Source organism: Nansenia antarctica (assembly GCF_963989245.1).
Source record: "Nansenia antarctica genome assembly, chromosome: 5".
Taxonomy (NCBI): domain Eukaryota; kingdom Metazoa; phylum Chordata; class Actinopteri; order Argentiniformes; family Microstomatidae; genus Nansenia; species Nansenia antarctica.
The window spans coordinates 17,992,023-18,007,022 of record NC_137690.1 but is presented as its reverse complement, the minus strand read 5'-3'; the positions used below and the strand labels follow the sequence as shown (position 1 = coordinate 18,007,022).

Here is a 15,000-nt window from a genome sequence, read left to right as displayed (position 1 = left end):
CTCTCTCTCTAATCTCATCCCCTCTTCTTCCATGCCCCCTGGCTCACTCCTTCTTGAGTATTACACAGCTGGTTCAACCCTGGCCTGGTTCAATCCTGAGTGATGTTCGTGGGTTGCTGGAGATCCAGTCAGGGACTTGATGATAGCGCTAAGAAGCTGTGATGCTGATTAGGCCCTTTGTGAAAAAAGATTACTAATTTAGTGGAAGGCACTGCCATTTGATAATTCTTTAGGTGAGATTCTATTAAAAAGATTCCCATGAACGTAGATTTATCCAGTTGATGTATCATCCACATATGAAAGTCAGTCCCCACTGGATAATGAAAGGAGTTTAATGGTTTGCTTTATCCAGCCAGTTACAATATCATTTGTAATAACAAACATTTGCTTCCTTTTTATGGACCTTCAAACCTCTAATGGGGGGAAATTAGGTAATTGTGAAAATCGACTTCTTTCATTTCCTCAAAATGAGTAATTTATGACGGATTTGACGGAATGAACGAACGTTGCACTTATTTCCTGGGTCACTGCGACAGGCGGTCGTCCTGGGAGACATGCTCCAGTCATTGATGGAGGAACTCTACCAGCCTCTGAAACTTAATGAAAACAGGAGGAACACTTTTAATTAAAATGGGACTGACGTGGCCTCTAATGAGAGGCTTGCACTGATGCTATCAGCCACGCCTGTCGTGTTCCATTGTCAGCTTGCCCTCACTCTCCCTGGGCACCGACGGGATGCTACTTTTCATTAGCCCTCCTAAACCTCCCTGATAGACAGCTCTGCATGCCCCGTAACCTGGCAAGGCGATGGAAACGAAGGCTGTTAGCAATGGGCTAATTATTCATTAGAAGACAGGGGCATTAAATGATTGTGGCTGGTGCACCTTTTTTCTTGTTCCCTGACTCCTCATTCAACCCAGCCCATTATCTGTCCTCTTGTGTGTTTTCTTCCCAACTCTCTGCCCTTTCCTCCCTCCCTTTCTTATGCCTGCCTTCCTACTCTGTCTTTGATGCTCTCCGTCTGCCCTTTTGTGTTCACTTTCTCTTTTTGGGGGTCACCCATTCTTCTCCAACCATCTCTCTCACCTAGGCCTTTCTCTCCTCCCTCGTGCCTCTGCAGGAATACCATGCTCAGTTGGAGGAGATGCGGGTGGCCATCAGGCAGCTGGAAGAAGACCTGTCTGCTGCTCGTCGTCGTAGCGACCTATACGAGTCCGAGCTTAAGGAGTCCCGTCAGACCAGCGAGGAACTAAAGAGGAAGTCTGCAGACTATCAGCAGAGGATGCAGAAGGTCTCCGTTTAGATTTTTTTGATTTGATCTGTTGACTCACCCAAATTAGGAAAACTTGAAAGTCAAATGTTGGTGTGGTGAGGAGAGTAACAGCTGATCTTCTCCTGGTTGTCTCACAGGCCAAGGAACAAGGCAAGGCCGACACTGAGGAGCTTCTCTCAAAGCTAGAGAAGGTACATCTGTGTTCCCATTGACTCACAACGTTGGCCTCCTCAGTATAGTCCATAAATGAATCTCAGTTCAGTCATTATTTAGGACACCACTGCATCCCAGGTACAACTATGCCAATGGTTTTGTAAGACTCATCAGGGCTGTGGATCGCCAAGCTTACTTACTCCATGTATTTCTCTGTTACAGGCCAATGGTGAACAGCAAATGAAAATCCAGGATCTCCAAGATAAGCACGCCAAGGTAGAATATTTTTTGTTGAAAAACCTCATATATAATTCATGTTCAGCATAGGCTGTAAAGGGAGAGGAGATTTAACTGGTGCTTGTGCTCCCCTCACAAGTGTAAAAAGTCCTCTCTCTATCTCTCCTGCTAATGGTTAGTGCCAACTGTCCATTGTTAACTGAAACAGATGTGGTCTGAGAATAATGTAACTGTCTCTGCTAAAAATCATAATTAAGTTTCTGCTTAATAACCAGCAATGAAATATTTCTGCCCCATCTGCTACCATTTAACTTGAATGCATAAACATTAAAATGTAATTAAAACATGTCAGTTATTTTGTAGAAATTGACTTGTCTAAATGGGCCCACGTTCGAGCAGTACAATAAATCACATTAAGATGAATATCTCGGCAATGCTTTTATATGCTATCATGTATATGAGTTAACAGTCTAATATGTTTGAAACTGGAACCATGGGAAAACAGTGTTTTCTATCCCCCCATAATGCAGGCAACAAAGGCGAGTACGGAGGCCACAGACTTGCTGCATAGCATCCGTGTGGCGAAGGAGCGAATGGAGCGCGAGCTGGAGAGACTGCAGACCAAGGAAGACTCCAGTGACAGCCTGCGCAGACGCCTGCGTGAGACAGAGGTACACACAACTCAAAACTGACAGACATAAGACAAGAACAAATCAGAGACAGAACTCATTGAGAGAAGTCGCTTTCATTGGTTGTTACAGCTGACCTCTTTGCTGAGCAGCCTGCGTGTGTGTGTGTGTGTGTGTGTGTGTGTGTGTGTGTGTGTGTGTGTCTAGGATGGCAGGAAGACCCTGGAGAACCAGGTCAAGAGGCTGGAAATTGTGGAGCGCAGAGAGAGTAAGCTGAAAGAGGACATCCACAGCAAGGGCCATCAGATCCAGCAAATGGCAGACAAGATCCTGGTAAGCTACGGCTGGATAGAAAAGACCCCCCCCCCCCCCATTCCCCTCCAACTGATATCAGAGACAACATTAACAATGTAAGGTATATTGTAACAACCATGTGAGACATAAACAGTGTATACTCCTGTATTTGTTTGTGTAGGAACTGGAGGAGAGCCTCCGGGAGACTCAGTCCATAGCCCATCGCATGGAGACACACCTGGAGCAGAAGGAGAAGCTCTATGAGGAGAAGATCAAGGTAGAGGTTCAGAACATCGCTACTCCCCATGATTTGGAGGTGATTTTGAATCACGCGCTTGTGATTCACTGACTGAGACATGAGACGTGTAAACTTCAAAAAAGTGTCGCCTTCAGACCATGAAGATGTCCTCTTGGTCTCATGGTAGACACTTGGGGCTTCCACATGGAAGACCCCGGTTCGAACCTTGTCCGTCACATAGACACACAGCATTGTTGGCCGCTAGGACTATATCAGTGAAGGTTGGGGTCTACAGTATAGCCTATCTGGACCCGGATGTTTGTTTTTTATAGCTTTATTGACATTGTGACGATGCCTTCTCCTGTTGAGTAGGTGTTGGAGGTCCAGATGAAGGCAGACATGGCTGATAAGGAGATGCTGGAGTCCAGTCAGACCAAGTTTGAGGAGGAGGTCCGGGAGAAGTGTGGCACCATCAGTGAGCAGAAGGCGGTAAGAGCTGGCCAGCAGGGGTATGACATGGCCTGGGCTATTTTCATATTAATCCCACTGACATAGATTTCAAGTCTGGAAGAACCTGTTGCTAGGCTAACGCTCAACAGCAGTTGTTTACAGCAGTAGTGCCGTATGCTTCACACGCTTGGTGAAGAGTTCATGCGTACTGTATGCAGCACGTTGCCATACGTGTTAAGGCTCTTGAGTGATGCCTTGTTGGAACTTGATCTGTTTTACAGTATGTTGTTTGAGACAGACATGTTCTTGTCCATACCTCTCCATCCCAGACCATCAATGCCATGGACTCCAAGATGAACAACCTGGAGCAAAGGATTGCTGAGCTGTCCGAGGCCAACAAACTGGCAGCCAACAGCAGCATCTACACCCAGAGGAACATGTGAGGGCCGTGGGAGCATACTAGTAGGCTAGTGCAGATGTGAACAGCAATAAGGCTTCCCAGTACTATCTCCCCTTACTGACGTGGTTGATATGAGTCTCACTGGGCTCCTTGTCTGTGTGTGGGCCTGGCAGGAAAGCTCAGGAGGAGATGATCTCTGAGCTGAGGCAGCAGAAGTTCTACCTGGAGTCCCAGGGAGGGAAGCTGGAGGCCCAGAACGCCAAGCTGGAGGAACACCTGGAGAAGATGAGTCAGCAGGAGCAAAGCAACAAGAGCCGCGTGATGGAGCTGGAGACCAGGCTGAGAGAGGTGAGGAGAGGAGGAGGACCGAGTGGGAAGGTCAGGGATTGCAGGAAGGGAGAGAGGAGAGGAGAGAGGAGGAGAGGGGCAGGAGAGAGGTAGGGGAGATCAAGGAGGGAAGTTGCTAGGCTAGAGGTGGAGGAGAGGAGAGGGGAGGGGAGGGGAGGAGGAGGAGAGGGCAGGGTGGGGAGAGGGTAGGTGAGAGAAGTGAGGAGAGGGGGGAAGAGAGGATGAAGGGGAGAAAGGAGAGGGTAGGGGGGAAAGGAGAGGGCAGGATGAGGGCAGAGAGGAAGGTCAGTGAGAGGAGGAGAGGAGAGGGCAGAGAGGTTAGGCTCGGAGGGACATGGAGAGGAGCCAGGAAAAGTCATGCCAGCGAGGGGTCAGGTAGGGTGAAATGTCACGCTCCCCTGTGGCTGTTCTGCCAGATCAGCTACCATCTGAACCTCCTCGACCGAAAGGGTGACTCAACTCTACGGTGCGTGACTCTTTCCCTCTCGCTGACCTCTTTCTGACTATCTCCTCTCTTCTCTCCCTTGTCAGAATGGCCTGGAGCATGAAGAGCAGAAGCTGGAGATCAAGCGTCAGGTGACGGAGCTGACTCTGTCGCTGCAGGAGCGGGAGTCTCAGATCAGCGGGCAGCAGGCGGCACGCCACTCCCTGGAGAGCCAGCTGCAGATGGCCAAGTCTGAGCTGGAGGACACCACTGCTGAGGCAGAGGAGGAGATCACTGTGCTCAGGGTGAGAGGCGGAGCATGCACCACTGGAGCTCCAAGTCCACTTTCTTTACATGTGACATACAGTAAACAACAACACAGGTGTTATAACCGTCCCTTTCTCTCTCTCTCTCTCTCTCTCTCTCTCTCTCTCTCTCTCTCTCTCTCTCTCTCTCCCTCTCTCTCTCTCTCTTTCTGTCTGCAAGGCTCACCGAGATGAGCTCCAGCGCAAGTTTGATGCCTTGAGAGACAGCTGTGCGGTACACCACCCTCTTGTATTGTTTTCCTTCTCATTCTCCCTCTGTGATATCTCCTTTCCTCTCTTTCTTTTTCTTTCTTTTCTCTTTTTCTAAAACTGGAGGGCATTATATAAGCTCAGTTGAATCAGATACAATCAGCTATTATCGATTTTTCATTGTTAGTGTTTCCAGTCATCACACTCAGGAAAACATGCTTTTCAGGGAAAGGTACGCTATCATGGCTTCATGTTATCTCTTTTTTCAATCCCCACAACTATTCCTAATACTTACTGTAATACCTATTCAATATCAGCTTGCTTTCTGCTGGTCTTCCATTTTGGCCCAGAGTAGAATAATAGAGTATTTTATTTAGTTTAATGTGAAAATGTTTACCCTTATCTACCATTTCCATATCTCTTTGTTGTTGAGTGTGTGGAGAATAACCCTGTGAAAATAAGGTTATTATGTTGTGGAGGATTTAAAAACCTCACAAAAATCACATTGTTTGAGTCACCGCTGGGACTCATTGTGGTTAATATCTAATGGTCTCTCTTTATCTCTTTGCCCTACTTTTGAGATCCTCCCACTCGCAAGCTGTTGAGAAAGAGCATTCTCTGGCGATTATTGTTAAGTTCAGAAAAAAAATAGGTTGTTATATGCCACCTGACCACCCATGCCTATTTGAACATGGGGAACCATTTGTGTTTTTGTGCTGAGTTAGATTGGTAGTAATATACCTTTCAAAAACATCGGTAATGGAACATGGGTGAGGCCACATTGAAATCATGATTCAGAGCATCATTAGATGATGTAAAATATTCACACTGATGGATGTTATGAAACCAAGCTTGAGGTAAAGGGCAGCTTTTTGTGGCTTCTTTATCCAAGCTGTTGTTGTTCATTACCTTGTTGATGTTGGCCATTAAATTATAGCTTGTGGTGAATTCTACTAACTAACGCCAATGAAAGGAAACTATGATCTTGACTTCCACAAATTGTCTTTCCGTGGGGCAAGTTGTGTTTGTGTTCCTCGTTACAGCTGGTATTGTTTTGGGCTGTGTTGACATTGGCCTGTGTTGAGGAGACAGACCTTGGAGTATGATTTACTGTATATTTTGTATCCTGCATGGTTGAATGGGGAGGGGATATGGATGATAGCCAGAGAGCCCAGTGAATCAGCCCCACTCTTGTCCTCCCTCCTCCCTCCTCTACGTATTCTGTTCCTCCTCTCATTTTGGCCTCTTCTCAGGCCACAGCAGCCCCCCAGGGGACTGGGAGGACCGACTCAGTGGAGAGAACACTGGTTTATTACTGGTTTATTACTGGTTTATTACTGGTTTATAACACTGGTTTATTACTGTGTTGAGAGAGAACACTGGTTTATAACACTGGTTTATTACTGTATCACTGGTTTATTACTGTATGGCTTGGTTTCTCTCCCTCCACTGCCCTGTAGTCCTTCATGGTACACCGCCTCTCACTAGATGCTTCATCAGCCTTTAACCCCTCATTTCCATACCGTCTGCACTCCTCACTTCCATCCTGGCTGATTAAGAGGAGGAGAGAATGGTGCAGATGAATTGATTAGTAGGCTGTCTGCTCAGCTCTTAGAGAGAGAGAGAGAGAGAGAGAGAGACATGAATACTGTCTGAAGTCGCTTAGATATTTATCTACAATTGAGAGATGGATATCCTATTAATGCTGCAGTGAAATTATCTCTGTCTAGAGGAAGCTCATGTTGACTGCCCCCTGTGTCCATTCTACATTCTAATGAATATGAGGATGGTGGTTATACTGAATATTTCACTCTTGTTATAGTCCAGGTTTATCCATCAACCACCCCCAAACATTGTATTCATATATCCCTCCTTCCTGTCGATCGCTCAGATACATCATATTGTATATATTTCACAAGATTCTAATTGCATGCAATGAGTTCTGTCAATCTTGGTGTTGTCAGTCTGTTGAGTTTTCTTCTCCGTCCCTCAGGTGATCACGGACCTGGAGGACCAGCTGACCCAGTTGACCCAGGAGAACGCTGAGTTGAACAGACAGAACTTCTACCTGTCCAAACAGCTGGATGAGGCCACAGACGAGACAGAGGACAGGCTGCAGCTCAGCCAGGACGTGGAAAGCCTACGCAGGGAGGTGGCCGACCGCGAGATGCACCTCAACAACCAGAAACAGGTCTGTCTCTGGTCCTCGTTTTCTCTCCCTCTGTCTAATTCTCTCTATCTCTCTATCCCTCTCTGTCTCTTTCGCGCACATGCCCACACACACACACACACACACACACACGCGCACACACACACACGCACACACACACACACACGCGCACACACACACATGCACACACACACACGCCCCCAGACACAATCATCTTCCTCAACCAACAATCACAGGTGACACAGACATCCAACCAACCAGAACAATGTGAGAGAGAGAGAGAGAGAGAGAGAGAGAGAGAGAGAGAGAGAGAGAGAGAGAGAGAGAGATGGAAGGCATACTCTGGCAGTAGATATTGGAGATGTTCAAGTGTTATGCATGTAGCTCAGTGAAAGAGGAGGCTGTGTGATGCGCTCTGCCCCTGTGGGAGGGTGTGTGTGTGTGGGCGTTCAGTAGCGCTCTCACTCTCTTCGTCCTAGTGGTTGTGTAACAAGGGATGGAAGTCATAGACGACGGATCCGACCGTGAGTGGGAGGGATGTGTCATCCCCATCATTCCCAGGTCGTGTATAGAACCCTGAATGCCTGGAATTCACAGGTGCTGCTGCTGCTGCTGCTGCTGCAGCTGCTATATTTATCTGCCAGTGCTTGTCTCAAACTATTTAATAGGAACCCTGACATCAAATTCAGTATGAGACATAAACTATATATATAGGTATGCATGTATCACCTCTGAGAGTTTTATACATGATTCATAAAGGCAATACTGTATATATATAGATACAGTATATATAGATATATATCATGTATAAAACTCTCAGAGGTGATATTTGCAGAACCCTAGAGTATACTAGAGTAGATTCTGAGAACAAACTGCCACCCTATTAGGACTGACAAAATTCCTTGACCATTCCACATGCCGCCTTCTCATGGGTCAATGTTGTCTGTTAGAACATCGAGACGCTGAAGACCACGTGCACCATGCTGGAGGAGCAGGTTGTGGAGCTAGAGAGCCTGAATGACGAGCTGTTGGAGAAGGAGCGGCAGTGGGAGGCCTGGAGAGGAGCTCTGGAGGATGAGAAGAACCAGGCTGAGAGAAGGACCCGGGAAATCCAGAGACTGCTGGACAACGAGAAACAGAACAGGTAGCACAAACGCAGGCATGCATGCAAGCAAGCACACGCATACTGTTGGCTTTTGGTGTTTAAGAGATATGATGATCTCTCTGTATCGTAGTCTCTGCGTTGTGTTTATTCCAACACTTCTCTGTAAAGTCACAGCTCTCGCAATATACAAGGTCTTCAGTATACAGTACATAGACGTCAACACAGGTTGCACTTCCCTGATGATAATAGATTTATTACAAAGTGTAGCTTACACGGTTCTAATACGGCTCTTTCTCCAGCATACAGTTCAGCTCCCACAATGTCCCAGTAGTGCAAGTGCAACGACGAACCCATACAAGAGGACATGTTAAATACTCTTCGTTTATCACAAATATTAAATCAGAAATCAGAAAGGCCAAGGCTAAAAGATAATCTTCTCCCCCCTCTGACGACTCCTGTTTCCATAGCATTCCAGTGCGTACTGCTCTTGTCTAAACCTCAACATACAGATAAAAGGCTGCCTAGAGCCACTGTGTCTACCATTGTTGTAATAACAAGACATGGGTCTTGTTATTGAAAAACCTGGTCTTCACCACAGTATCTTTCCTGATGACATAAGGAATGAGCACTTCTATTCTCACCATCATTTAAGCCACACATACAATTGGTTAAATATTGAACAGATCTTTCAATATATACAGGAGAGGTCTTCTAGTACGACTCACTTACTTAGTCAAATGTATTGATTGTAAGTCGCTTTGGAATAAGGCGTCTGCTAAATGCCACAGATGTAAATGTAATGTAAATGTACACTCACATGGTCCACTCATCTCTCCCGTTCTGCAGGCTGCGTGCGGACCAGCGCAGCTCAGAGTCTCGTCAGGCCGTGGAACTGGCAGTGAAGGAGCACAAGGCCGAGATCCTGGCCATGCAGCAGGCCCTCAAAGACCAGAAACTGAAAGCAGAGAGCCTCTCTGACACAGTAAGCCTACGTGTGTGTGTGGGGGGGAGTGTGTGTGTTTGTCTGTGTATGTGTGTCTGTCTACCAGTCTACTATGGTCTATTTGTCTGTCTGCCCTCCTACAATGATAGTGGCCAGACATGTACACTTTCCTCTCCAGAAATGTACACTCTCCTCTCCAGACATGTACACTCTCCTCTCCAGACATGTACACTCTCCTCTCCAGACATGTACACTTTCCTCTCCAGACATGTACACTTTCCTCCCCAGACATGTACACTCTCCTCTCCAGACATGTACACTTTCCTCTCCAGACATGTACACTCTCCTCTCCAGACATGTACACTCTCCTCCCCAGACATGTACACTTTCCTCTCCAGACATGTACACTCTCCTCTCCAGACATGTACACTCTCCTCTCCAGACATGTACACTCTCCTCTCCAGACATGTACACTCTCCTCCCCAGACATGTACACTCTCCTCCCCAGACATGTACACTCTCCTCTCCAGACATGTACACTTTCCTCTCCAGACATGTACACTCTCCTCTCCAGACATGTACACTCTCCTCCCCAGACATGTACACTCTCCTCCCCAGACATGTACACTCTCCTCCCCAGACATGTACACTTTCCTCTCCAGACATGTACACTCTCCTCTCCAGACATGTACACTCTCCTCTCCAGACATGTACACTTTCCTCTCCAGACATGTACACTCTCCTCTCCAGACATGTACACTCTCCTCTCCAGACATGTACACTCTCCTCTCCAGACATGTACACTCTCCTCTCCAGACATGTACACTTTCCTCTCCAGACATGTACACTTTCCTCTCCAGACATGTACACTCTCCTCTCCAGACATGTACACTTTCCTCTCCAGACATGTACACTTTCCTCTCCAGACATGTACACTCTCCTCCCCAGACATGTACACTCTCCTCTCCAGACATGTACACTCTCCTCCCCAGACATGTACACTCTCCTCTCCAGACATGTAGACTCTCCTCTCCAGACATGTAGACTCTCCTCTCCAGACATGTACACTCTCCTCTCCAGACATGTACACTTTCCTCTCCAGACATGTACACTCTCCTCTCCAGACATGTACACTCTCCTCTCCAGACATGTACACTCTCCTCTCCAGACATGTACACTTTCCTCTCCAGACATGTACACTTTCCTCTCCAGACATGTACACTCTCCTCTCCAGACATGTACACTCTCCTCTCCAGACATGTACACTCTCCTCTCCAGACATGTACACTCTCCTCTCCAGACATGTACACTCTCCTCCCCAGACATGTACACTCTCCTCTCCAGACATGTAGACTCTCCTCTCCAGACATGTAGACTCTCCTCTCCAGACATGTACACTCTCCTCTCCAGACATGTACACTTTCCTCTCCAGACATGTACACTCTCCTCTCCAGACATGTACACTTTCCTCTCCAGACATGTACACTCTCCTCCCCAGACATGTACACTCTCCTCTCCAGACATGTACACTCTCCTCTCCAGACATGTACACTCTCCTCCCCAGACATGTACACTCTCCTCTCCAGACATGTAGACTCTCCTCTCCAGACATGTAGACTCTCCTCTCCAGACATGTACACTCTCCTCTCCAGACATGTACACTTTCCTCTCCAGACATGTACACTCTCCTCTCCAGACATGTACACTCTCCTCTCCAGACATGTACACTCTCCTCTCCAGACATGTACACTTTCCTCTCCAGACATGTACACTTTCCTCTCCAGACATGTACACTCTCCTCTCCAGACATGTACACTTTCCTCTCCAGACATGTACACTTTCCTCTCCAGACATGTACACTCTCCTCTCCAGACATGTACACTTTCCTCTCCAGACATGTACACTTTCCTCTCCAGACATGTACACTCTCCTCTCCAGACATGTAGACTTTCCTCTCCAGACATGTACACTTTCCTCTCCAGACATGTACACTTTCCTCTCCAGACATGTACACTTTCCTCTCCAGACATGTACACTCTCCTCTCCAGACATGTACACGTTCCTCTCCAGACATGTACACTCTCCTCTCCCTGTCCTCTAGCTGAATGACTTGGAGAAGAAGCACGCCATGCTGGAGATGAACACCCGCAGTCTGCAGCAGAAGCTGGAGAGTGAGAGGGACCTGAAGCAGAGGATGCTGGATGAGGTGTGTTCCATTCTCCATTCAGTCCATTGTTTATCGGTATAGAGGATAATAAATCACCCGAAACGCAGTGAAGGGTTTATGGGAGCTTCATGTATTCTGTTTGTTCTCCTCCACAGCAGTCGAAGCTGCAGCAGCAGATGGACGTTCAAAAGACTCACATCTTCCGCCTGACCCAGGGGCTGCAGGACGCTCTGGACCAGACTGACCTTCTCAAGACGGAGAGGACGGACCTCGAGTACCAGCTGGAGAACATCCAGGTACTGACCGCCACGCACACACCCGCATGCACATACTGTACACACATGCCACGCACACTCACGCATGCACATACTGTACACATGCCGAACGCACACATGAATGCATGGACACGCACAGGCACACGCACACACACACACACACACACGCACGTACGCACTCACACACACACACACACACACACAAACACACGCATGTACGCACTCACACACACACACACACACACACACACACGCACGCACTCTCAATGAAGTACATGACGAGAAATTCACCGCCTGAGTAATGTTCAAATTAGCTCCACCTGCAGGCTGTGTTCTCCCATGAGAAGGTGAAGATGGAAGGCACCATCACCCAGCAAACCAAACTCATAGACTTCCTCCAGGCCAGGGTGGACCAGGGCGGCTCCAAGAAGAAAAAGGTGAGACACACCTGATCATTTCATGGGCACCTTCACCTCGCTCTCTCTACCTCCTATTTCCTCTCCAAATCGTTCAGCACGGTGTTTGTCCGTGACAGGCGTTTGTGTGTATTTGTTTGCGTGCCAGGGTCTATTTGGGCGCCGCAGAGAGGACCTCCTGGCAGCCATGGCCGCCCAGGGCCAGTCCCAGGTGCCCCAGGTGTCTCCTGTGCCCTCGGTCACCCCGGTGCCCCTGCAGTACAGTGACATGAAGGTGGCCCTGGACAAGGAGCGTTCCCGCTCCTCCGAGCTGGAGGACGCGCTGCAGAATATGAGACTGGAGCTGCGCTCCCTCCGGGAGGAAGGTGAGGATGGTGGTTATACTGTCGCCTGCCGCTGAAGGTCACTCCACCGCATGCTGCGAGCCAAACGACCAAACTCATCACTAGCACTCAGTGTTGTTGTCATAGGCGATTTGCACAGGTTAAACAAACACCTCTCTCTCTCTCTCACACACACACACACACACACACACATACACACACACGCGCACACACACACAGCGGGCCAGTACAAGGCTCTGGAGCATGGCACTCCCGCCACCCCGGGGACGACGCGGCAGCAGATGATGATGTCTGCCATGGTGAAGTCCCCTGAGCATCAGCAGGGACCCAGCAGCATGGCCTCCTCCGGCTCTGGCCGCAGGAAGGACGCAGCGACCCCAGAGGGTGAGTCTGGAAGAGGCAACTGAGGGGTCCTCAGGCACAGCTAATACATCTCTGTCTGGACCATTAACTCTAGATAGAATGATCTGACCTATGTATATTGTACTGTAGACGTTTCTGACTTCACAGACAGATCTGTATCTTCTTTCCTGATGGACACACTACGTAGAACTCCTGCATATCCTTCTCCGTATGCCTTAGAACACTTATCGTCATTTTCTCTCACACTGCAGAAAGAAGGAGGGTCACTTTTGAAAGTAAGTCGTTCCTACTCTAACTCACAGAGCTCTCGGTTTGCTATCCCCTCTCATCTCTCTGTGGGCCAGATTTTAAAAGCTCTGCACGAGGATCAAATGGCAGTTTTTCATTAGTATGAAATACTACTGTATGCTTCACTACCTGGTCGTTTCCAATCTTTGCGCTAGAGTTGCCAGTCTTGACTGTCCACTGAAATATTTAAGACATTACGATTCGCACATGAATTATTCAAACATTAGCATCACAAGTGACTTAACATGTTTCCTGCATACATAAAACATTAGGACAGTTTTCTCTGCTTCTCACAGTATTGGTTTATCCACACCCTACTATACACTTTGCACCACTTGCTGGTGGTCTGTGGGTCTAACCCAGCAGATGGTACTTGTATACAGTTGGTCACATGACTAGCTATCCTATACTGTAAGCGCCTACTCTAGTACATTATGTGTTATGTTGTACAGTGTGTATATATTATCCCTGGACAGATGTGGCTGAAACGATGTCCAGTTTAGCAGTAGAGTTGCAGCGCAGAGTTCTTTGTTCAGTGGAACTTGCTCCCTCTCAGTGCACAGCTTTAGAAATCTGATGTGATAGCCTTTACTTCTTTTTGCCAAAACTTCAGTTAATTTAACCCTCACACTGCTACACTCTGCCCTGCACTTTGAACCACTGCAACCCAGCCTTGAGCTACACATCCTACACAGGGGGTATATGACACACCTCTCAACCTATCTCACCTACCTTGCACTGTTTGAACCTATGATTTGTTTCTCTCAATAGGAACATCCCTGGATGCATGTGCCATACACATACACTTACAAGTTCCAGTCCTGAAATCCACTCCACAGTGGTGGATTAACATTCAAATAAACATTTTTCATTTTGATGCCGTTATGTTTGAACACTTCAACCTCATGTTGGTAATGCTTTTTTCTTCCTACCCTTATTTTCATAGCTGCCATGGCATGGTGCATTGAGGTTTCTGCTCTATATATGATTGTTGTCCGACTCAATGACTGTCGTTAGAGATTTCCTCTCCTCACCATCTTCCCTCCTGGCTCTGTTCAGAATACGGACGTCGTATGAAGGACAGTCAGAGGGACCGGGAGAGGGAGAGAGAGAGGGACAGGGACAGGGACAGGGACAGGGCTCACCACAACACTCCCCACCGCTTCACCGTGGGACTCAACATGAGGGCTGCTAAGTGCAACGTCTGCCTGGACACCGTACACTTCGGCCGCCAGGCTGCCACCTGTATCGGTATGTTCTGACTACTCGCTTATACCCTACAACACAGTACCCATGGCAGGGCAGACGTCTGATGCAGAGGAGGCTGGTGGAGATAGAAGGACAGATGACGGACTTGTTGTAATGCAATGGAATGGAATGAGGAGGCATTCCTTGAGCCGGTCCTCCGATTTCTACCTCCACCAGCCTCCCCCTATAACCTGATGAGGCTCTCACAGAGGGATGGCCTGCGTTGCTGTCTTCACATCCATTAAGAGTGTTTTTTCTCTCCTTCAGAATGTCACGCTCTGTGCCACCCGAAATGCTCCCCCTGCCTTCCAGCCACCTGTGGCCTGGCCAGCGACTGTGTCCTCCACATGTCTGAGGCGCTGTGCAGGGACAAAGGCAGCTCCCCTGGTCTGCAGCTCAAAGAGGCCAGCGGACATGTGCGTCTGGAGGGCTGGATGAAGCAGCCCAGGTGGGTCTCAGAGTAAGCTGAGCAAAACTGCAGACTTCCACAACTCGTCCTCCTCCACAAGTTTGATTGGTTTGTACTTATTTAGGATCTCTCCTATCTGACTGATCATTGTACTGGATTTGGTATAAGGTCAATTAGCCCCCTGTTGTGATAGATGAATAGTCTATGCCTGACTGACTGCGGTGGTTTATGGTTGTCCAGTTACAGACCTATGTGTGTGTGTGTGTGTGTGTGTGTGTGTGTGTGTGTGTGTGCGTGCGTGTGTGTGTGTG

The 15,000-nt window shown here is 48.0% G+C and overlaps 1 protein-coding gene across 1 annotated transcript in view; it reads left to right on the top strand.

Moving 5' to 3' along the window:
• The window catches only part of citb (citron rho-interacting serine/threonine kinase b), a gene marked incomplete at both ends in the record, with an annotated part of 24,148 nt that overhangs the window by 2,712 nt on the left and 6,436 nt on the right, over window positions 1-15,000 (top strand). The window contains 22 exons of the mRNA XM_080532318.1: window positions 1,121-1,291; window positions 1,411-1,464; window positions 1,649-1,702; window positions 2,194-2,334; window positions 2,500-2,625; window positions 2,768-2,863; window positions 3,197-3,313; window positions 3,604-3,713; window positions 3,848-4,022; window positions 4,554-4,751; window positions 4,933-4,986; window positions 6,955-7,152; window positions 8,082-8,275; window positions 9,083-9,218; window positions 11,281-11,385; window positions 11,502-11,642; window positions 11,936-12,058; window positions 12,186-12,402; window positions 12,601-12,765; window positions 12,996-13,019; window positions 14,092-14,283; window positions 14,548-14,728. Coding sequence (XP_080388444.1) covers window positions 1,121-1,291; window positions 1,411-1,464; window positions 1,649-1,702; window positions 2,194-2,334; window positions 2,500-2,625; window positions 2,768-2,863; window positions 3,197-3,313; window positions 3,604-3,713; window positions 3,848-4,022; window positions 4,554-4,751; window positions 4,933-4,986; window positions 6,955-7,152; window positions 8,082-8,275; window positions 9,083-9,218; window positions 11,281-11,385; window positions 11,502-11,642; window positions 11,936-12,058; window positions 12,186-12,402; window positions 12,601-12,765; window positions 12,996-13,019; window positions 14,092-14,283; window positions 14,548-14,728 — 2,972 coding nt within the window. The remainder of the gene's footprint in view (window positions 1-1,120; window positions 1,292-1,410; window positions 1,465-1,648; window positions 1,703-2,193; window positions 2,335-2,499; window positions 2,626-2,767; window positions 2,864-3,196; window positions 3,314-3,603; window positions 3,714-3,847; window positions 4,023-4,553; window positions 4,752-4,932; window positions 4,987-6,954; window positions 7,153-8,081; window positions 8,276-9,082; window positions 9,219-11,280; window positions 11,386-11,501; window positions 11,643-11,935; window positions 12,059-12,185; window positions 12,403-12,600; window positions 12,766-12,995; window positions 13,020-14,091; window positions 14,284-14,547; window positions 14,729-15,000) is intronic.